Source organism: Polyergus mexicanus, unplaced genomic scaffold (genome assembly GCF_030449975.1).
Source record: "Polyergus mexicanus isolate NDT 795.1 unplaced genomic scaffold, iyPolMexi1.0 SCAF_10, whole genome shotgun sequence".
Classification (NCBI taxonomy): domain Eukaryota; kingdom Metazoa; phylum Arthropoda; class Insecta; order Hymenoptera; family Formicidae; genus Polyergus; species Polyergus mexicanus.
Genome location: NW_027223330.1, coordinates 576,495 through 601,470, shown reverse-complemented (window position 1 = coordinate 601,470; position 24,976 = coordinate 576,495). Strand labels below are relative to the sequence as shown.

The window sequence follows — 24,976 nt, the reverse complement described above, 5'->3', positions numbered from 1 at the left end:
AAGCAGTGGTATCAACGCAGAGTACTACATGTCGAGGGCAGACTCGGGTCATTCCAGTCCCAAGCAGTGGTATCAACGCAGAGTACTGTGAGCAAGTCTTTTTGCTTTAACACGTTACGCATTTTTATCTCAGTTATTATTTAAAAAAAAAAAAAAAAAGGAGGAAAAAAAATTCTTTTACAATTCTGGCATTGCGTGACAAAAATATCGTGTTATTGACATTATTAAACATATATATATATATATACACATATACCTCGGATATGTTGCAAAATTCTCCAAAAGCGATTTTATAAATAGTTTTTACGGCATAAAAAACACATGTTTTAATTTTTATCTTCTCACACACATATAGTTAAATAAGTAAAAAGAAAAGAACGAACAAAGAGGAGAAAAAGCTTAATCTGGAAAAATTGATCATCGTTAAATCGCTATTGTCAATCAAACTTTGAAGGTTATCAATAAAAATTCAGTGACTGGCGGGAATTGAACTAGCGCAAGCGAGATAAATGTTTTTTTTCTTTTTATTTTTTTTATTTTTTAAGGGGGCTTACGTTGTGAAACTTCATTTTTATGATTGCACCGAGAGAGAGAGAGAAAAGCAGAAGAGATTTTCCAAGAAGTGGTAAGCTGAAGAATTGATGCATTATCGAGTACAGTGTGACGAGAAGGATTTTTTTTCTTTTTTTTTCGTCATTTATTGAATAAGTTTTTTTTTTTTTTTTTTTTTTTTTTTTTTTTTTTTTTTTTTTTTTTTTTTTTTAATGCAACAGACTACGCCACACAATTTCTTTTCATCCTACGAAAGAAAAGAAATTGCAGTGCGCGGAGAACGGATGAATTTCGTGACCGCTCCTTGATTCGATCCACACTCGTTCGTCAACTTATGGCAATATTGTCATAATTTTATCCCTAAACTTTGGTCCCCTTCCTTGCTCTGCCTGCACCATTTTTGTGATATTACTGTTTTTTATAATTACTTAAGAGCTTGAGAAAAGGAAAAAAAATAGAGCCACATGCTCCACTCGACGTGAATTTAAACGAAAATTTATAGTTGTGTGTTTTAATTTTTTTACTACTTATATATATGTAAATATTGAATATATATACATATATATATATATATATATATATATATATATATATATATATATTAAATCGATATCGCGTATTAACATCTCATTTCTTTCACACAGATTTATATTTAAGAATTTCATAGCGCTTAACGCTAGACAACTTACATGCACAAGTTACACATTTCATCTCTCGATAGTTCCTAAGCTAGACGAAAGATTTTGTCGGTGGTAAAATATAAATGCTCGTTATCGTCCGATCTCAGGTCGCCGCGCAAAATTTCGTATCATATCTAGAGTATATACTCCGTGTATTCCTGATTGTAAATACATTTTTTTCTGATTTCGGTGTAGTTTCTTTTGGATACGCGGTTCTATATGTACATTTTATCGATATGTTTTATCCCATCGAGAGATCATGTGGCTCGCGATTATTTATTAATACGCTATAAAAAAAGCTCTCAGTCAAGATAAGATCGAAGTAATAAATTTATATAAATAATCTTAAAATATAAGATGGTGAGATCATCTATTTATACATAATTATATTATATATTACAATAATAGAGGGGCTGAAAAAGTGATCGACGTTGATTGATATTTGAAATTTCCAGTTTTTTCTATCGCCAATAAAGTAGAATGTGAGTGTGATGAAGTATGCATGAGGATTAATATAATAACGGGTGAGGGGGTGGTTGAGGACGAAAAAAAAAGAAAAAAAAGGTGAGAGAAAATTAGAGATAGAATACAAATTAAGTAATAAACAAAAAAAAGAACACAAATCGAAACTTGACAAACTCACAAGTAAATATATTGTTGTATCTTTATTGTTGTTGTTGCATGAGACTAGCTTAATAGACTGAGCCATACACGTGGTTAAATAACTATTAACATAATAATTCTTAATTAATACTATAATTATCGTAATTATTATACGGTGTGTATTATATTTAATCGTAATGGATCCTCTCGTGCGGGCAGTGTTCGGAGCGGGTTCCTATCCTTTGAGATTATCCATCATAATTCATGATATCGCTATAATTCTTACAGTTTGATTTAACCGTAAGATTTAATTGCTTTTTATCAAAAGTAGCCGAGATATATCAATATTATATATATTTATATATATATATATTTAGGATGTATGTGCTAGAGAGGTATATGCTCACGTGTGTCCGCGAACTCTTCGCGAGTACTTGCAAATTTGTGATCGGATATAATCGATATTCAACGGCTTCGTCGATGCAAGAATTAGATTAATATGACTTAGAAGAGATTAAACTTTACAAATATTATAACACTTTGTATTGTGTAAAAGAAACTTTTATATTATATAGATGTATATACTGGGTGGCCCATTTTAATCCATTCGGTCGAATATCTCAAAAACCAAGCCCGGAAGAGAAAAATGTTCAGACAAATTTCAGACAAAAGTTGTGTGGTTTCAAGGGGGCCGTGAGATGGTGACAATGATTTGACCTTGGAAAATCATTTGAAGGTCATGTGAAGATCAACTTTAAAATCTTAAATGGAAACCCCCATTTTTTATTTAGTATTCTTGTAGCTGACATCGAGAGCTTTTCAAAACACTATAATAAACTATTTTTTTATTCAGTACTTTTTGAGTTATTTTTTATTTTAATCTGACATCTTTTGATAAAAAAAATTTAATATCTCATAAAATATTCAGTTTTCGATTATCTTACCGTAATACTTTTATGTACAGAATAATGAGACAAATCAATTAGTGCAAAAAAAAACAACAAATAATTGTTTAAAAAAAATACATCGTACATAATTTTTTTTAAAACTATTATTTTTTTTATACTAATTGATTTGTATCATTATTCTGTACATAAAAGTATTACGGTAAGATTATCAAAAACTAACTATTTTATGAGATATTTAATTTTTTATATCAAAAGATGTCAGATTAAAATATAAAATAACTCAAAAAGACTGAATAAAAAAATAGTTGATTATAGTGTTTTGGAAAGCTCTCGAGGCAAGCTACAAGAATACTAAATAAAAAATGGGGGTTTCCATTTAAGATTTTAAAGTTGATCTTCACATGACCTTCAAATGATTTTCCAAGGTCAAATCATTGTCACCATCTTATGGCCCCCTTGAAGCCACACAACTTTTGTCTGAAACATTTTTCTCTTCCGGGCTTAGTTTTTGAGATATTCGACTGGATGGATTAAAATGGGCCACTCAGTATATATATACATACATATATATATAGAGCTATATACATATATTATTATCTTCTCTCATCCAGATCGAGAAGTATGTGATGAGAGAATTAGAACGAGATTCTCCCGTAAAAAGAGGAGAGAAAGAAGATTGAAATCAAGCAATCCGTTTCATTCGAATCATCTTTCTTCTGGGTTTTCTTGACAAACTTCTCGATCGATCGTGTCTTTCCCCATCTCAAAGGATTGGAATTCTGTGTGGGGCTGTTCCTAGTACCTGATTATCCTATCCTTGCGGCACGGAAACAGTTCCGCCAAAATGTAACTCGAGAGATCGATGTGCCGTGATTAACTTCCTTTTTTTTTTACCTTCTTTCTCTCGCAAGCGCCAGTAAATTCCTCTGTCCAGTATCTACACTCGATAATAAGAGTACGTATACGGTGTTCTTTTTTATTGTTGCATATTACCTTGACTGCCTAGTACTTAAGGATAATCTCTTGTAGCGCTCAGTAGTGACGTCGCATGTAAGTTTCGCACGAATAGAAAGAAGAAAAAACAGAACACAAAACATTCTTCTTTTCAACACGACACGCGTTTACATCTATCAAGATGCAACGAAAAGGTGCTGCCGATCTCGGAAAAAGTGAAAGAAACAATATTTCGTACATGTATCTCTTTATACAACTCTTTATCTTAAAGCGTAAAGTGTACGAGGATGGATTAGCCATGTACAGGATTTTCTAAAACTGTTTCTTATCTTCTTCGACTATAATATACGAGCGTCTTTTTTTCTAAATAATAGTTACATTAACATTCTATGAATTTAAATCCGCTTAAAATTAAATAAGTAAATTATTATATACATCAATCTACATTTTAATTTTTTTTTTTTTTTTTTTTTTTTTTTTTTTTTTTTTAAATGAAAGAAATATTTGTTAAAACATGGGATATCCGATACACGGCTAGATCGATCATCATACTATCCTAAATCGACTAAAATGGCAATCGCACTGTACATCCACCATATAAGGATGAATGTACAGCATTCGATATTGTATTTTATATAGTCTCGGCAATTTTTCATCCCACTACGGTCCATTTTCTTTTCGAACGCGAACTCTTTATCTGTAATCGAGCTGAACGACTTTACGTCTTATAAAGTATCACGTAAACGCGCATATAAGTATCATTTCGCGTATCGTGGATCTATTCGGACGGCGGACTGAAGACGGCGGAGCGAAGAATAAAACATTGTAGGATTAAGATTCAATTTGCGTGTCGTTACGACGTGTTTACGGGAACATTTTATTGCTTCCTGCGGCCGAGTTTCTTCCGTTAATTAATGAGTCCTTGTCGCGTGGTGCTGTAGCGATACATCTATACGCGAAACAATCAGACGATCCATATCTGGGATTGAAACCGGTAAAACTTACTTGGCTTCAAATTTCCATGCTATAGATGCTACAGAAACTGATCTCTGCGGGTGTAATAATGATATAAGTCAATTTTAAAAAAAAATATTTAAGTCTAGCTAATTTAAGATTCTAAGTAATTCGTAGTAATATTACACACACACACACACACACACACACAGATTGTAGTAATTAGACATATATATTAGTTAAGAATTAGTAAATGTATTAGTAAAGTAAAATAGTGCGTTATAGGAGAAAAAGTTATGTTTCTGTAAAGAGACAATCGAGAACTATATATTATGCCCAGATATAATATATTGTGTAGGAAAATAATATCAAATTTTTTTATTTTTTAGTGACTTGTATTTTTAACTGTTCGTATCTATAGCATAAAAATTGAAGATATTGTGAAATTATACCGGCTTCAATTTTTTTTGTTCCATATTGCGTTCGTTGTCTTGGGGTCTGTGCGCTACTTGATTATATTACAATACATTCGAAATAAATCTTGACGAATACCGAGCACCGTTGCGAATCTTTTTTTTTTCTTTTTTTTTTTTAATGCTAAGACAAAAGTCTATCCCAGATTTATTTTTATCGTCGATTTTATTGTTTCTTAAAACTTTTTGTTTTTGGAAAACTGATAATATCCACGTCACTCGTCTAGATTTTTTTCTGCGTCTAATATATTTTTTGTATTAGGTGTACAACTTTGCTTCCGCCGTTTTGTTTTCCAAAATTCGAGGCTTTATTGTAAAAAACTGGTTATACATTTATGAGGCGTTTTGAAATTGCTTGTTGAGTCACTCCCAATGATCGTGCCAATTCTTTTTGACTTTGACTCGAGTCTTCATTAAGTAATGCCGCCAATTCTGCATCTTCGAGAACCTTCTCTCTTCCACCGCTATGCTGGTCTTCGACGTGAAAATCACCGTTCTTGAAGCGTTGAAACCACTCACGACACGTTCTTTCGCTAATAGCAGCTTCACCATAAGTATTTAGAGAGCATTCGATGAGCCTCAGCCGCAGATTTCTTCATATTGAAGCAGAAAATTAAAACCTCCCGCAAATGACGAGAATTTGGCTCGTAAACTGACATTTTCAATCGAGAATAACTTTATGATGCGGACGCAAATCGACTAATGTTTCTATGGGGTTATGTTGACAGATGCCCAAGTTTATCGCATGACGTCTATGATCTATTTATTTCGACCGCTACTTACCGCTAAAGCCATCTATAGGAAAACGGCGGAAGCAAAGTTGTACACCTAATATTTCTGTAATCCAGAAAATATTTCATTTTCTTTTTTAAAATTGCGTTAATATTGTTATATTTTTTTAGATTAATGTGCATAACTCATTGGTAATACAAGCAATGCAAAATTGTATTGCGGTACAATTTTGCAAATATAAACAAGGTAAGTTGATACTATAATATAAATAAATATATAAATATATATATATATATATATATATATATATATATATATATGTATATAAATACAAAATATCTCCAACAAAATTTGAGAATAGACATTCTGATTAATCGATTCAATTATTTATTGGTTTCACTATTAATTCTATAATATCTAGAGAATGAAAATTATTCATTAAGGAAACTCAATTCTTTTTGTATTATAATGATTTTTAAGTAACTAATCATTTGCACCTTTGCTATTATAGTATTACAATTTTTTGTTATCTTGAACATGATGGAGTACACGATTGTATCCAATTCTAACATACCAACATTCTTTCCGGTTCGCGAGAGCTATCGAGGAGATAACGATTCCCCGTTACAAATGATCGGAGGCTGTCCCGGAGGATTCGGATCGGCGAACACGAGACACGCTTCGTATCCCGTTCGTTCGCATCTCGTTCGTCGTCAAGCACTCCCTCGAGTGGACCGTAAAAGCCGTATCGGTGCCGCGCAAATAAAACTGTATCGTCCTGGAGCACACTGGGTATATAAACGGGCTGGCTTAAGTGATTGCTTCTCTTCATTAGAACTCCGAGCTCGCCTCTCCCTCATGCGCGTGCACAAAGTCGAAATTGAGGGACAGGTGTGGTAATGGCCCGTATCCAAGCTCTCGCTTCAGTTAACTCACCCCCTACGACCGCCAGTCGATTTGACCCCTCTCCCTCCACTTTTCGAAACTATTACGCGAATTGATTCCGTATCGGATCTGCCTGGAAGGGCGAAAACTTGCGTTTAGCTCCTCGTTTTCTCCATTTTCTCGCTCTCTCTCTCTCTCTCTTTCTTATCGCTCCGCTCTCTTCTTATCGCCGGTGCGTGACCACCCTAGGTCTATTTGTGTGCATCTTACCCCGTTGTTAAGGTGCGGGCTGGATTCTTGGATTATCCGTTCCCCGATTATACGCTCGAACGACGTACGTGGATGCTCGTGCGCGCGACTCGATTAATCCGATGGGAATTCAGTGATGTTCTTAGCGTAAATGGCGCGGATTGTGTTTAGGATCAAGCTTTCAGCCGATGCACAGAAAATAAACACGTAACTGAAAATGACAATTGAAATCTGTTTAAGATCTCTTCACGACAAATAGTAACATGATCGTTGTAAAAGAACTTTTAAATAAATTGTTTTGAGTATAAAGTAACATCATAATTCTTTGACAGATTGAAGATAGATCCTCCAAATTACCATATACTCTCGACACATAGACTTCATTAAATATAAATTTCGCTAATAATAAAATATAATAACATAATTCTTATATTATTCTCTTAAATATAATCTTATGTAATAATAAAAAAAATAATCTTATAAAAATAATCAAATATTATCTTTCAACAAGAAATATATATACACGCGCGCGCGATGTATAGACATATTTTAATATCAAAAATATATCCTTCCCTGAAAAATAAAATAATATAGACAGAAATATATCACAATAGAGAAAATGATGCAACTTATGATGTGTATATATGGGGTGAAAGATTACGACCTATTTTATTCAGAGTATGTATATCTCAGGATGTTTTAGAGAAGAGAGATCGACTAATGGTGATCGGGGCAGGTAATTCCTCTCACGAAATAAACAGTATCCAGCGGCAGGTCTACGATATCGGGATTTACGAGTAGCTGCTTGGCGTATATGCTGCTACGCGCGTCGCATTAAATAATAATGCCAGTGATTGCTGCTAGAGCTGCCCGTCGAGACGAACTGTGAGCCAGTAAGAACGAGGAAGCGTGAGAGAGAGAGAGAGAGAGAGGGGCCGCGGAGAAAACTGGTAAGGCCGGAGAAGACGCGCTGCTTCTACACCCCCGCCAGATATATCATCGCCTGGCAGTTATGTGTGTCATGAATTTTAGATTATCCTTGGATTAGATTAAGGCACGCGGAGGCCGGAAGGAGCGGCGACCCGGAGCAAGCGGCCCCTTGGCCCGCCAGTCAGTGCGCGAGGCTGAATTATTTCCAAATCTCGCACAGAGCATCCCCGTCCCTCCCTCCCTCCCTCCCGCCTCGATCGCACCGCCGGAATTGCGGGATTGATCTGTTACCGCGAGTTTTTCGCCGACGATCCGACTAAGCTGTTAGGGTGTTGAATTTCGACCTGATAATCTCTTACAGTCACGTATAACGAAACTTTAACATCAAGGAAGAGATAAATATATATACCAGGTATATAAATATGAAACCGGAATTTGCCCATAGATGGCCCTTGCTGTCAATGTAGTTACCGTCAAACCGCGTCATTGGCGCCATTTTCTTGTTTTGACATCTGATAAAGATTTTCAACTCGCAACAATACAAGTTTCATACAACAGCATAGTTTTTAATAGCGTTGAACATGTCGAATTTTGTGCCTGGAAACTACGATTCGCGGACAGCATTGATTTTCTGTTACCATTTGAAGAAAACTGCTGCAGAATCGCATCGAATGCTTGTCGAAGCTTACGGTGAGCATGCTCTTGGTAAATCACAGTGCTTTGAGTGGTTTAAAAAATTCAAAAGTGGCGATTTTGACGTGAGAAACGAAGAACGTGAAAGACCACCGAAAAAGTTTGAAGACAGCGAATTGCAAACATTGTTGATGAGGATGACGCTCAAACGCAACAACAACTGGATTTGAATCAAGCTTTGCGTGAAAAACGATCGGAATATCAAAAAAGGCAACGCAAAGTGATTTTGCTTCATGATAATGCACCATCACACACAGCAAAACCGGTCAAGGAAACGATTGAGGCGTTTAGTTGGGAAATACTTTCGCATGCGGCTTACTCACCAGACTTGGCTCCATCCGATTACTATTACTTATTTGCATCGATGGGACACGCACTTGCTGAGCAGCGCTTCACTTCTTACGAAAATGTACGAAAATGGCTCGATGACTGGTTTGCCTCAAAGGAGCAACAGTTTTTTTGGCGTGGCATCCACAAATTGTCAGAGAGATGGGAAAAATGTATAGCTAGCAATGGGCAATACTTGGAATAAAATATTTTTTATCATTTTCATACAATAAACGTGTATTTTCTATACAAAAATTCCGGTTTCATATTTATATACCTGATATATATGCAAAACAAATATCTCTGTCTTTCAAGCAGATATTATATCGAAAGTACAATATTATTTTAGATAGAATCATTTTTTTTATAAATAATTTTATGTATTTCTCTTTAGATATACAATCGCGTATCTCTCTTATTCTTTTGTAGATAACATTATTATTATTATTTATATATATGTAATTAATTAATATATAAAATTGCTAATATTTTGATACAATAACACTGCCGAGATTCTGCAACATTTTCGAGAAATCACGTCTCACCCCCCCCCCCTTGCGCATTCCCGATTATGTATTCCCCTCTTCATCCCCTCTGAGGGGATGAGAGGGCGGAGATAATTGATGATGGTAGCTGGTTTTCGTGGGACATTATATCGCAGTTACGAGTTTTCACTCCCCCTTCTCCCACTCATGCGCAATGTACGAACAACAGGATCTCGTTGTAGTGGGGAGAGTATCCCGGGGGTGGTTTCCACCCCTTGCTGGCCCCACGTGACCTCGGCCAGACAAACGACGGCCAATTTACGAGCAATAGGAAAAACTTCTTAAAACTCGGATTAAAATGAGCGAAGAGGGGAAGAGAGAGAGAGAGAGAGAGAGAGAGAGATGGTTTCCCTCCTTCGGCGCCCTCCGAATTATCCCGGGATACGAGAGGGTTTTATTTTATTCGTGAAATCGTCGCGGGGGTGAAAAGGGCGAATGGGGCTCTTGGCCCTGGCCTTGCGCCTTTATTATTATATCTCTCTGCTGCTGGTGGATGAGGTGGAGCTTCATTATTTTTACTGTTACGCGAGTTACGGTAAATTACTGTTAATTCCATCTTCGCTCGCACGAATTTGTACTACTAATGTTCATATAATCGTCGATAATAATTTGACAACTCGAATAGTCTCGTTTTCGTATTGCTTCGTAAAAGTTGCTTAAAAATTTAAGATATTAAAATATAAAAACAAAGATTGTGTCGAAGCTTTAAATCCGCTTCGATGGAAATATCTATGATATTATAATTAAAAGTTTTAACTAATCTTTATAATCTCGATAAAGATCGGACGTAATTTTTAAAGTTATGCATGTTTTTTCGCAAAAATTCACGATAACCTTTTATGAAGACTGAAGAGGGAGAAAATGTCATTTCATCTCTATTATTCTCCCGGGACGAAGTAATAGATTGACGAAATTTGGTGGAAATCGCCAAATTGATTACACGGATAACTGAATCGGCGCGTCTATCGATTGGTCGATTCGTCGACGTGTTTTTACATAAACAAATCACTTCGATCAACTTGTCCCTTTAGCGGTGAGGTAATTTATAATATGAGTCGGTTCCATATGTTTCTTCTCAATACTTGCTGAGTATCTCGCTGTAAACGTATTAAATTTTAATGCGCTTGCGTACATAGTAGATAATTGACAGAAATATTACTTCAGTTTAATTAATTTTAATATATAATAAAAATATTTTTGGCAATCTTTATATATTTTAAAAAAACTTTATACTGAAATTTAGAAAAATTTAATATCGATTAACGCGAGATTGTAAGTTACCGTTGCTGAAGGGAGCCTGCGGCCGTAAAACGACCGAATTATAGGCTTTCCTTTTTTTATGCACGACGGCCATAAAAAGCTTTTGAATATACGTTAAAGCAGTCGTTGCGCGCCGGCATTCTTTTTAATTAAAGTCGCTAATCAAATCACGATCACGCGACGTTGCTTCGACCTATCGAGGCGCGCGGATGGGACGATAACGATCCCCTGGGGATGGTCGGAATAAATCCGTGTTAACACAATTATCACTCTCTCCCCCGAGGTGCATGTCTGATTTATCCGCGAGTATGTGTGCACCGGAAGATGATGTTTCATATCGCGATAATTTTTCGCAATAACGTGTTTCGAATACGGTAAACGCCGATATCTCTCATTGCGCGCGCGTGTATGCGATAGTAAATACTTAATATCACACCTCAGCGTTTGCGTACTCAGGATATGATACATGTCGCGCGAGGAAAAGCCCTTACTTTTGCGTTTAAAAATATGACATGTGATATATTAATCGCGCTGTAAAATGAGAGACACGAGCGAGCGCAATTTGCGTGGAAATGGGTTGGACGAATTACCAGAGACTCGAGGAACACGCGCGCTTTTTGGTGCACCTCGCTTTCTGAGAGTGGGAGAGACAATAACGGCGCCCCGGGGACGACCCCGGGGTAACGCGATTACGCGGCACGGCGCTACTCTCTCTCTCTCTCTCTCTCGAAGCGGTTCGCTCGGCTTGATTTATCCGCATAGCCACGCGTTATTGCATTAGCGCCCCGACGGCGATGTCCGCCGTCCCTCGCTCGCTTCGTCGGCGACGAATGCGAGAAGTCGTCCGTCCACCCACCCGTGAATCATCTATAGGAGAGTTACGTCTTGCACGCCGCTGCCAGGACGCGGCGATCTATAATTCCCTTTCGCGGTTGGTCAGCGATCCTGGCGCGTCTTGGAGTTCTCCCTCGTGGATTAATATTGTCGGCGAGTGCCGAGATGCGCATCCTCGATATTTCCTTAAATTCTCTCGTTGACAAATACGTCCTTCTGATAAATCTTTCTCGGGACTTGAATGTGTGCCCTCATATGCCACATACGTGAGCATACACCTTAAATCTCGGCTCCGAACTACCGCCCGCTAATTCGAGGAAAGAGTTGGTTCGAGAATAGATGACAATAAACTATACATTAATGTCGCCTTCTTAATGTTATCGGCGCCGATTAAGCCTCCGATCGCGATTTTGCATCACAGTTCTACGACACGGAGCGCGTCAATCGAGATTCCCGATCCTGTATACGTTATATTACATATGTCCCGCCGCGTCCTTTACTTTATGGTATACACATTGTCCTTTTTGTACTTCTCAGACGCTTTGGCACGGATGAAGGGATACACGCGCGTCGTTTTTTGATATTCTATACACGGGCGAATTTCTGCACAGGATAATAATGACACATATAATTTGTGATTTTAATCGCGTAAATAGCTGCAGCTGAGCAACCAAAGCCATACTTTCTCAGGATCAACTGAATTAAAATTAAACAGGGACGCAATTAAAATTTCTGAATATTTTCTATTTTATATCTGTTAAAATTTATCATAGATGTGAAGACTATTTTCGCCCGCATAAAGATCTTAACAAACGAACGACGACAACAAGCGTCCCGATTCCCTTCAATGTAAGATACATTCTTCTTTACGGCATTAGAAATTGAGCTGACCGCGATTATAGTTCATTTCCGCTCCTTTCTTCTAAATCACACCTCGACGAATGTATGGATCCTCTTCGGAGAGCATACTCACCGCTTTCAACCCTGCACTCCTCTTCATCCCCGTTGAGTCCTCTTCGTCCGAGACATACCATCCCGCGACCTTAGCGTACCTTACGCGGGCCTATCGAGCCCTAAGGCCTCCTGATGTCGCCTCGCCTTCAACCTCAAATCCGCGATGCTGCTGTTCTTTGAGCGGGCCGCCGCGGCGGCCAGCGACGCTGCCAGACTCAACGGATGAGGGGGATGACCGGCTGACGGTGCCGAGGGTGGCGGTGGCGGCGGTGGCAAACAGAAAAGACCGCCGGCTGCTGCGTAGTGTAGCACAGCCGGGTCGAAAGCCGAGCCCACTGTCACACTCGCGGCACCCGTTCCCTGCATCGGCGGCGGCGGATGCAATCTGAGCGCCGGCAGGTACGGTGCGACCCGGCACGGTTCCAACGTCGTCGGCGGGCTACGCGGTGCCAGCACCATACTCCCGGCAACGCCTGCGAAAAGATTTAAATTTCAACAGTCTCATCTAAATCCTTCCCGATTGATTCTTCAATCCCGATTGAGCCTGAACCAGCAGATGATTATGATACAAAATTGATATTTTTCCGTTTAATTTAATTTATATATATAATCTTTCTCTCTGGATGTCTCTATAATCAAATCGTGTAAAAAGCATTCCCTGGAAATTCCTTCAACTTCTACGTATTTTTATTCAAAATTCCAGGTAAAGAGAATATTTTAAAAATTGTTTCTGTTTGCAACAGCTTATTTCACCTTTATGCAATTGGCTCTCGTGCTTACGACACTTGGCGCGTCGATTCTGGAACCAGACCTGCACCCTCGCTTCGCTGAGACCGAGTCGCTGACTCAACTCTTCTCTCATGAACGCGTCAGGATAGTGCGTCTCGTCAAAAAGTCTCTCGAGCTCGGCCAGCTGCTCAATGGTAAAGTTCGTTCGCGATCTCCTCTGCTTGCCATTGCCGTTTCCGTTGTTCCGACAATTGGATCCTATAAAATTAACTATTAGCGAGCAAGCGTGAAAGAAACACCTTATCCTTAAAGTTAAAACTAAAAAAAATAATAATTATCTCTCTTCGCCCCTTCTATATTATTTTAAAAATGATACCATAGAATGAGAAAGAGAGAGAGAGAGAGAGAGAGACAACTCCTCTTGTCGAGAATAGAAATTCGAATGTCGTGAGTCATCATCGGAAACGTGAAGCGAGAAAAAGAGAAGGGTGGTTTTTCGTCGCGCGATGATTAATTCACGGGGACGAATGCACGATCGGCGAACGACCAGATCGGAGAGCGACGTGCTACCAAATTGATCTCCGCCAAATCGTTCACGGACCATTTCTTCCACAGTCTGGACGCCATCAACATATATCTTGCCACCTTATGAGAATCTTATTCAAATCGAGATGCCGGGTACAGCGTCTCTAATTGGATGACATTAGACAAACGTACCTCGCATCTCTCCATGAGAGATGCCACGACAAGTTATTTTTCTCCCCGACACCAACTAAAGAACTATAAAATTATAAGTATAAAAGCTGATTTTTTTTTTTTTTTTTTATATTCATACGCAGTGAACTGTATATTAAATCTGCATGATGTCGCATCGAGAGCATCCTCGCGCGGAAGATTCCATCGGACAGATGCAGAAAGGCGAAGGTGGAGGGTGATTAAGGTGAGAGTACGAGCTTTCCTCTCCCTCCCCCTCTCCCCCCAGCCCTTCGTCCCAGCGGAGAGGGCGGGGATGACTAACGACCCGGTATAAGACTGCGTAGCTCACCACTTTGCTAAATTATATAAATCACATCCCCTTCGTCATGGGCTCTTACGCGAGACACTTAATCCACCTCTGTCCCCCTTCCTCTTCCTTCTCCGTCCGGATTTCCTCGCCTCTTTTACGTCGGCAACACCTCGAAGAGCCGTAGTACCGTAGTTACTTTACATTAAGCGACCATTAATTAAATCGTATGGCCGTTAATTATCCGTGAGCGTCTCTCTAACTCGCGGTGATGCTTGCGGCCGCTCTAAATACGATGCGCCGAGAAAGTTTTTCGCGCTCTCGTCCTTCTTTCACGATAGTTACCCTATTTTTTTGCCGGTTCAAACATCCTTTATATAGCGCTTTTATCATCTTTTCTCATCGTTCTTGATAATTTTTACAAAATTTAAAATACCTAACCTGAATTAAAATTTAAAAAACCTAACCTGAAAATAAATTATGAATGAAAGAAAATTAATGAAACGAACAAGGATCAAATAATAATTTCTAAATCTTTGTAGAATCTATAATAATCAGATTATCCTATTTTTCTTCACAATATTAATCATTTTTTCTTAATATTGAGAATATTTAGAATTAAAAATCATTGTAATTATATTTTATTTATTAATAAAGAAGAATGCGTGAATGTGAAAGAAGACGTAGAAAAGAAGATGTAGGAGAGCGATCTTTATAGATTATGTCTTTTATAGCACATAGAATATACTCTTGCGGTATTGCTTTTTGTTACTGTCTGATCATTTGAACAACGATACAATTTATCTGGGGGAAAAAAAAAAAAAAAAAAAAACCCCGAAACGAAGCGTTTCATCTATCGCGCCGGCGCGATCGCCATGCGGCATTGCGTACGCGGCCCCGTTTTAATCAATTAACGCGTATCCGCGTAATCCAATCTGAACCCTGAGGCTGGCTACGCACAGCCCGCATCCATATGTACAGCGGCGGTTTAAAACCACCTTCCCTTTCCCACTCTCCCTCTTCCCCTTCTCTAACCTGCTCCAAAATAACTTGCGCGGTTTTCGACGCCCCTCGTTCGCACCCGCGTTAGCATAACCCACGGGGAGCAACACATACGCGCCTTGTCGTAGTCATTAACTCGAACGTGTCAGTTGTTTATTGTGAGGGAGAAAATCGGCATTGTCAGAATCCCCGCTTTATTCTTCGCACTTTCGTCATTTTATAAAATGTTATTCTCTGCGAGAAGATATAGTAAACTATAACATTACAATTATATACAATATATCATAATAATATAATGATAATAATTATAATTATTATTATATAATAAATTAATTGTTATAAGATAATTATTGTATAATAAATAATTATAAGAAACAAGTATAATATATTATATGTCAACTTCGGTAATTAATATTTTTTGGGGGGGATTCTACAATGTTTTCCAGATCCGAAATAACATACATTTCTTTAAATCACCTTGCCCGTATCACTCGAGTATATCTCGAGTATATCTCAGTCCGAGGTGCAAGATCGTAGCTGCCGAACGTTAACCGATACTTCGTTGATATCGAGACAGCGAGAGAGATTCTATAGAGAAGTAGGAGACAGATAGCACCGAATCCTGCTGGAAAACCCAAAGCAATCACACTCGGGCGCAAGGGGTCACTAATTCGATTACTAAGAGCGCTGCCCTCTTGGCCTGATCCAGTTAAGCCACCCTCGGACCGGCCACCACCTTGGCTATACTATTCTTCTCCCTCCGAAACGAGCCGAGATACCGCGGCCATTAGACGTATAAAAGCGTCGTCGTATCCCAAGTATCGTAGTCGCTGCATATGGCACACTGTCCCATGAATACGCAAGAAGCAGATGGGGGGAGGGGGGGGGGGGCTTTTAGATCCGCAATCACTTATCGCTTAATGAAGCAAAGTGGCCCGCGTGCCGCTTGTACCCTTCGAGCAATTTAACCGCTTGTCGCATAATTCTTTCCAAATTTGAGTAATCATAGAATCACTTGACATCTGCAAAATATATATATATATATGTAGTTAGTTATACAATTTAGTTAACTTTCTCTTTCTCTTTTTAATTAATTCAAATTTAATTACCAAATTTGAATAAATTATTAAAATTGAATAGTTATCATCATAACTAAATTATAATATGTTTAAGTATTGTTTTCACGAGCGCTTCGCATCTTGCAATATTTTCGCCCGCAGCAATTTTATATTTATGCAAGTATATATTTTAAAACTACACGCGCACACACATACATATTTTTATACCGTTAAATCGCGAGGAGGCGCGTTTGGCGAGAGACGTAAATACGCGAAAGGGGAGCTCTCTCATTTTTCCTAAAGTAGCGGCCGTGCACCCTCCGCTATCATACTTGAGGAAACTCGCGCCCCAAGTGCCATAAATATACGTACGAGCGCGCGGGCCTTTGACCGGCGGTCAAGCACCAACACTTACGGCAATCGCGGAAAAACACGCGCGACTGAAGACCGATGGGCGCGAACGCCGCGCTAAATCGTCGGCAGGGGCACAAAATGTGTTTTGGAATATCGGCATCGCTCGGAGGAGTGTTATTTTCAGAAATCAAGATCCGTAATAGTGTACATGAGGCGAAAAGAGGCATTTTTGAAGCCGTTACACATTTTATATAATGTTTGCAAATTGATGTTAATAGAAACGCTCCATCAGCATCAATAGATAAGCAAAAAGATAGATAGGGAAAGATTGTACATCGGGTAACACGTTTCCTTATCTTATTGCCCGGTATTAGAATTTTTGTAATGCGAAACGCAAATTTGTATTAGGTGTACAACTTTGCTTCCGCCGTTTTTCCCCGAAATTCGAGGCTTTATTGTAAAAAACTGGTTATACATTTATGATTCAAAGTATTGTCCATCGTGCCAATTCTTTTTGACTTTGACTCGAGTCTTCATTAAGTAATGCCTCCAATTCCGCATCTTCGAAAACCTTCTCTCTTCCACCGCTATGCCGGTCTTCGACGTGAAAATCACCGTTCTTGAAGCGTTGAAACCACTCGCGACACGTTCTTTCACTAATAGCGGTTTCACCATAAGTATTTGAGAGCATTCGATGAGCCTCGGCCGCAGATTTCTTCATATTGAAGCAGAAAATTAAAATCTCCCGCAAATGACGAGAATTTTGCTCGTAAACTGACATTTTCAATCGAGAATAACTTTATGATGCGGACGCAAATCGACTAATGTTTCTATGGGGTTATGTTGACAGATGCCCAAGTTTATCGCATGACGTCTATGATCTATTTATTTCGACCACTACTTACCGCTAAAGCCATCTATAGGAAAACGGCGGAAGCAAAGTTGTACACCTAATAACTTTGTTTTACTTGCGTCAGTGTCAGTGAATCAGGTAAACGTTTAGTCAGACACGACCAGTCGGACAATTGGCTTTTCTATTGGACCACCATTGATTGACACGTCAGCCTAAATTCTTGCCAACTCTTTTTAAGTTATAAAAATATTAATTAATAATGTTATAACGGATATTGAGTTTTAAGGAACGATCACCAATGTAATCTTTGCGTTTTGCACATGTATATCTGCGTATAATATGCATAATATGATACAAATATGTAGAGAATTAACTCGGTGTGTGAGGACAGAGGCGATCGACCGCTACAAAATGTGTATTACATATTAATATCTATTATTTGACTTTTTTTTTTTGATGCACCGAAAGTCTTCCAATCGGAAAGAAGTTTCTCGTGGATATTTACGATTTTACTTTCGCGACCGTTGCAGGCCGAGCTAGGCAGATTGCTTTTTGATTTGCGCTTAATCGGAAAAAGTTATGGGCTCTCGAGAGATGGGCGAGTTGCTGCAGCAACAGCAGCTCTCTTCCTCCCCCCCCCCTCCCCCGTTTAGGAGGCGTACACACAACTAACGCGGCGGGCCGCATATTAAACCATAAATTCATAGCGCCGTGCGCTCGACGTTCGGAGTTATCGCGTGGGGAAGTGTGCGTGGCATTACTTCAAGGCCGCATGCTTTTTATAACGCGATCGCCGTCGCTTCGATCTCGTTCTCCGCTTCGTTCGTTTCCCGTTTTTAATCGTTGCCTGTTTCGTTGCACACCGAGTACAAGCTAATTATCCCACATATAGTGACCGATCACTATGCACGATCTTCGGTGCACGATTAATTTTGATAATTTTAATAAATTCTAATTCAGAAATAACGTTACAGAGATAAAATAGGATAGCATTATTAAAGCAAAGTAATCGGACGATTTTTCAGACAGATGGAAATAAAATGTTTCAATTCCTTTTATGAGGGAATGAATTGTAAATACTTAATGGAAGAGATATTAAAGATATTAATTATAATGATTGATTGATGTTTGATCTTTCAAGCGAGAAACACAAGTGTGACAAATTCTTTTCATCTTGGAGAAAATGATAAAGAATAGTTATTTAACAGAGTGTCTACTTAAATTTTGTAACAAAATTCCGTGAGAATTCTCCAATTTTTCCAAGTAAAAAATATTGCCGTTAGAAATGCTTCGTATCCGTTCGAGGAAGAACAGCGAGAGGGACTCGACGTAATTTCATCTTTCAGTGGTGTTCGGCTGAGCGGATGTTTTATCGAAGATGACTCGGCTCGTGAGCGAAATCGCCGATCGGGTCGCCGATCATTACGTTGCGAACGGTCAGCTATTCCCAATCACTTGTGAGCTTTATTGGACGACGGTCTGAATTATAAACGAAGATCGGACCCCTCCGACCTGCCGCGACTTCGATGCCGCCGCCGAAGAGGAGGGAGTTTCCTCTGACCTGATCTTCCCGTTCCTGCACTCGTTCGCGCGGCAATCGCAAACGGGCTAATCCTAAAGGAAGCCGATCTGCCGAAATCAAAGCTGACACTGTTATATTGTACATTGGGCCAGGGCAGGGCATGAAAAGTGGCGATAAAATCTGTCTGGGACAGATTTTGAATTTGGAAATCAATTGAAAATAACGCAGATTATTTTCTACACTTTTTATCTTCTACTGTCGAATTAATCACAAATTCCATAAAGTAAACAATTGCTTTAATTTAATATTTTCAAGCGTGATACTATAAGAGGAAAGAATTTTTATTATTATTATTATTATATTAATAAAAATAATATAATACCATCAAAACTTTTCAGTGTCATACTTGAAAAATTAATAGATATACTTTCTACATTGTGAAGATTAGTATAGAAGAGATTATTACGCTAATACTTACCTTTGGTAGAATCTTCTTGACCGCTCGATCTTGTAACTTGCGAGGATATTTTCGCCTGGTCGTTGGAAGATGCAATTGTTTTGCCGTCATTAGAGTTTTGATTTTTGACGCAGTTTTCCGGACTGGGTGATCGATCTCTCGATATAGGCGGCGGCGAGGGGGTGCATCCGAGAAGTTTGCGAACCGACAGCTTTAGCTCGGGAGTCTTCAGAGGCAGCGGACTCTCCGCGGTATCACGGATGTCCTTGATCTTGGCCGCGACGGACAAATCCTCCGGTTGTAATCGGCCTTCCGGCGACGGCGGTTCCTCGACATTTCCGCTCGTCTCGACGACACCGATCGCAGCCTCCTGCACGCCTTCATCTAAACAAGTTTTGCTTGTATTGGCCTGGGACCATCTTGATCGTGATAATGATCACGCCGGCGATTAAATCGATTCGTAAGTGATTTGCGGTTTTAAAAGTAAAGAGCATTGACGAACTTTTATTGGCATAATAATGAAATACGATGATAAAAAATGCAGATTATATTGTAATAAAAAAAGAGTTAAAATCGTAAATTAAAAATTAATAGTATCTATCATGCTTTAAGATAAATCTTTTCTGATCGACTAAATGAATATATGTATACATATATATATCAAATATTTAAGAGAATATAATATTGGATGATTGCATAAGTTCGTGCCCGATTTTCATAGATAGCATTAAGTTACTGCGTGGCGGAGTTCTATTGTTTTCGTGTGGTAATTGTTGCTTACACCGAATAGATGACGTTGTCTTATGTCAATTTAGCGTCAGACATTGTTCAGATAAGTCCATTTGTGCATAAGAGAAATCATTAAAAATGGAGAACGAAAGGTGCATTTGCGGCATGTAATGCTATATGAATTTCGGAAAGGCGTGAGTGTTGGGATTGCACAAAAAAATATTCAAAACGTTTATTTGGACCGCGCTCTTGCTCTCCGAACAGTCAAAAAGTGATTTGGCAGATTTCGAAATGGTGATTTCAACATGGAGGATCAACCCCGCTCTGGGCGGCCTTCTGGCATTGATGATGACATTGTGCATGCCTTAGTGGAAAGAAACCCAAGGATTACAACTGAGGATATTGCTGAGAGGCTGAACATCGATAATTCAACCGCTTTTCGTCATTTAAAAAAGCTTGGATACATTTCCAAGCTTGATACGTGGGTGCTGCATCTCCTGACTAAACGGAATAAGCTGCAGGAAACTGCAGGAGTTGCAATGGGAAATTCTGCAGCACCCGCCATATTCTCCAGATATTGCGCCTTCAGATTTTTATCTGTTCCGGTCTTTGCAGAATAGTTTAAATGGCAAGAATCTCAATTCCGAGGAAGCTGTCGAAAACCACCTTACAAACTTTTTTCAAGAAAAACCAAGTTCTTTCTTCAAAAATGGAATCGACAAGCTTATAAATCGTTGGAAAACCATTGTAGAAAAGAATGGAGACTATATAATTGATTAATAAAAGTGTTATCTCTAAAATATAATCTATTGAAGTTTATATTTAAATCGGGCATGAGAGAGAGAGAGAGAACTTATGCAATCACCCAATATAATAACAATAAAAGATATGATAACACAAATAGCATCATATGAAGGGATATGTAATAAGAAAATTAGATTTGCAAAAGATGATAATGCTTAAACTAAAAGAACGCGGATTATTATTTGTAAAAAAGCGTAAACAATTTTCGACCCTAACATCCGCAATTAAGTTTTCTTTAATTCACATATTAACGTGATGGAAAGTTCTAAATAATCATGAAATGCAATGTGTGATTATTGTTCAATACATAAAGATATGATTTTACATAACTTCCACAATTGATCCTTTCTGGATGGATCCTCTAGACTGATACATATATTCCATTTTGTTTTGCTGATATTAATCACTGACAAACTCAAGCACAGACACATACGAATCAATTTCTGACTCGCGTAACAAATTCCCTTTTGATCTTATACATGCATGGTATTAGATCTACATTATATAGAAGGGATCATGATCTACAAAAACGTAATTAAAAAAATCTTATAGAAAAAAATCGCGCACAGTGCGTCAATCGATTTGACTTGGACGAGACTAATCTCTGATCAATTCAATCGGCACATAAAAACATCACGGTATATCGAGGGAAAAAAAAAAAACTTGTCGCACGTACATCGGTCATCGTCGTCCGCAGCGTGATCGCCGATAAGATGCGCGACACTGAGCGTGATCCTGCCACCGGCGCCGGCGGCCGACCTGCAGCCGGCAGCGGCGGCTTCGACGCTCGCCGCCGCCGCAGCCACCGCGTTGTCGAAGCTCTTGGAGACGAACTGGGCAAGCTGCTCCATCCTCGCGGTTATCGGGGCGACTCTCGCGCACGACTTGTCGCGCCTCGGTACCGACGGCACTCGCCGCCGCCGTCGCGAGAGAGAACCGTCGACCGTCGCCGGGGCCAGGGGACACGTCGACGGGAGGCACATCGCGACGTCGGCGTCGCGACGCCACGCGTCGCCCAGGACGCCATTCGGCCGCCAGCCAATCCGCGTTAGGATGGGCGTGATAGAAACGCCCCGAGTTTGCCTCTCGTCGGTTTCTCATCAACCTTCCCCAAGCTACGGTTCAGGCCTGCAACCCCTCGTCCCTTTCCGGAAGGCTGGCGCATTCCACCCCTCCAAACCGATGCTCATTAGCATTTGCGCTCGCTTTACCACCCGCCGCTGGAAACACTCGCGTGGAATCTATCCCTCGTCGTTGGCCAGGGATATAGGATACCGTTCGACGACCATCCTACTACACTCCCGCATTTACCCCTCTCGCTCTCACGCGCTGCGCCGCGTGCGACCGCCATCCAGGGCCGCTATATTTACTCGAAGGCAGAAAGAGGTGTACGCCGCGGGTACGCGGGTAATTAATCCGATGCTTTCCGCGGTCGAAGCTTTTCCTTTTTGTCCGGCCTTGTTATCGGTCATCGAATCGTCAACTTTCAATGCGAGATCTAGAAAGAGATAGATACATTAAAACCGAGAATGAAAATTTTCATGACACGCATCATTCTTATCTTGGTGAGTGTCACGACAATGAATAATTGTGTGTATTATATAAATTATAATTTATTTATAAAACTTTATAGAGAGAAATCATAAAAATCATTCATAAAAATTGTCTTATTATAATATAAATCGGAAAATTAATCTTGTCAGAGATCGAGAAGCAAGTTCTGGTTTTGATAACATAGAGATATATGGCTCGCTTGCATTTATACATATATATATATATATATATATACCAGGTATATAAATATGAAACCGGAATTTTTGTATAGAAAATACACGTTTATTGTATGAAAATGATGAAAAATATTTTATTCCAAGTATTGCCCATTGCTAGCTATACATTTTTCCCATCTTTCTGACAATTTGTGGATGCCACGCCAAAAAAAACTGTTGCTCCTTTGAGGCAAACCAGTCATCGAGCCATTTTCGTACATTTTCGTAAGAAGTGAAGCGCTGCTCAGCAAGTGCGTGTCCCATCGATGCAAATAAGTAATAGTAATCGAATGGAGCCAAGTCTGGTGAGTAAGCCGCATGCGAAAGTATTTCCCAACTAAACGCCTCAATCGTTTCCTTGACCGGTTTTGCTGTGTGCGATGGTGCATTATCATGAAGCAAAATCACTTTGCGTTGCCTTTTTTGATATTTCGGTCTTTTTTCGCAAAGCTTGATTCAAATCGAGTTGTTGTTGCGTTTGAGCGTCATCCTCATCCAACAATGTTTGCAATTCACTGTCTTCAAACTTTTTCGGTGGTCTTCCACGTTCTTCGTTTCTCACGTCAAAATCGCCACTTTTGAATTTTTTAAACCACTCAAAGCACTGTGATTTACCAAGAGCATGCTCACCGTAAGCTTCGACAAGCATTTGATGAGATTCTGCAGCAGTTTTCTTCAAATGGTAACAGAAAATCAATGCTGTCCGCGAATCGTAGTTTCCAGGCACAAAATTCGACATGTTCAACGCTATTAAAAACTATGCTATTGTATGAAACTTGTATTGTTGTGAGTTGAAAATCTTTATCAGATGTCAAAACAAGAAAATAGCACCAATGACGCGGTTTGACGGTAACTACATTGACAGCTAGGACCATCTATGGGCAAATTCCGGTTTCATATTTATATACCTGGTATATATGATACTATATGATTTTTTTTGCATAAATCGATACAAGCAAGTTTTTTGTATTATTAAAACTGAAAATTGTTTCTCTTTTTTTTCGATAAGATTAAGTTTTTGAGAGAGATTAAATATATATTTCATTCAATCTATTGAAAAAAAAATTACTATTCATCTCTCTTCCAAGTTCTAAACTCTTTTCCAAAAAAACACATCCCGTGTATATATTATAATATTTCATAGGAAAAACAATAATTCCATAAAAACGTCAATTATTCATCTTCACTGTGTGACATGTATAAAAGTACGAAAATTTTCAAATAGAAATAAATTTGGAAAATATCACGACACAGATTTATCGATAGACAGACAAACGATTTTCCATGTTACTCGCGACAAATACATTTCTTTTATCTCATATGCCATTTTACTCTTTCACTTTCTATATATTTTTCCCTTCCAATATCCATTTCTCTTTTTATCAGTATCATACTCTTTCTCTCTCTCTCTTCTTCCTTTATCTTCTCCTTGTCTTCCTTTTCGATGGTGCATAATTCTCAGAACTCTCGTAAACTCTCAGAATGATATACGTATAGTCGGTCCGATTTCGTAAAATCGATTTCATTCTTGCCGATCTCGATTTTTCGGACACGATTTATTGCTCTCGATAAAGTATACGTTGTGTTTTTGTTGCACAAGTCACATTGAGGAAAACTTTGGCTCTCGTCCTTGCGCCACAAGTATCACTAAATCTGCATAGCTTCGCGCTTATCAAATCTGTAGAAGTTATCCTCTCTGTCGTGCGACATCGCTGTCCCGCAAATCTCTCTTTGCGCCAGGTGAATGCGACCCTGGGACGTGCGCCCCGTGTTTGTCGCCGTCAAACTCGGCGATATTTAAATGGGATTGCATTCGGGGAATGTAATTGCTCGGGTTGCTAGCGGACTACGCGTTGTCGGTCCGTTTTACGGGATACGGACAGATGGGAAGAGAGAAGGATATATAGTCCGTTCGCAAACAAAAATACGTTTGAATAAAAATTTCAAACTTGAAAACGTCACATTCCAATTTTGGATTTTCTTTCCTATAGTGAAGCTAAGATATTTTAATCTCTATACGCGACAAGAGGAATGTGTATCCTATAATGTACTTTTATTAATAATATATGAAATAATATAGAAAAAAAAAGAGACAAAAGTTATAAGGAATAAATAAAATAAAAATTCCACAGGACTTTAAAAAATGCGCGTTTAACATTGAAT

The 24,976-nt window shown here is 38.9% G+C and overlaps 1 protein-coding gene across 1 annotated transcript; it reads right to left on the bottom strand.

Annotated features, from left to right (window-relative positions):
- Positions 1–12,369: 12,369 nt before the first annotated feature.
- On the bottom strand, positions 12,370–21,906 carry LOC138937087 (short stature homeobox protein 2). Its single transcript, XM_070302995.1, has 4 exons — positions 21,721–21,906; positions 19,533–19,895; positions 13,287–13,520; positions 12,370–13,006 (listed from the first exon to the last, which is right to left on the bottom strand). Exons 1-4 carry the CDS (start codon positions 21,893–21,895, stop codon positions 12,633–12,635), a joined length of 1,146 nt encoding a protein of 381 aa, XP_070159096.1. The 5' UTR covers positions 21,896–21,906; the 3' UTR covers positions 12,370–12,632.
- Between the last annotated feature and the right edge of the window lie 3,070 nt (positions 21,907–24,976).

Bases quoted from the DNA above. Each gene is read 5' to 3' on its own strand.
- LOC138937087 (XM_070302995.1), bottom strand. From the start codon at position 21,895: ATGGAGCAGCTTGCCCAGTTCGTCTCCAAGAGCTTCGACAACGCGGTG. The intron at 19,896-21,720 runs GTACGTGCGACA...AAACTTGTTTAG, and splicing joins TGCGGACGACGATGACCGAT to ATGAAGGCGTGCAGGAGGCT. The intron at 13,007-13,286 runs GTGAAATAAGCT...ATCTTTTCGCAG, and splicing joins CGAGAGCCAATTGCATAAAG to GCGTTGCCGGGAGTATGGTG.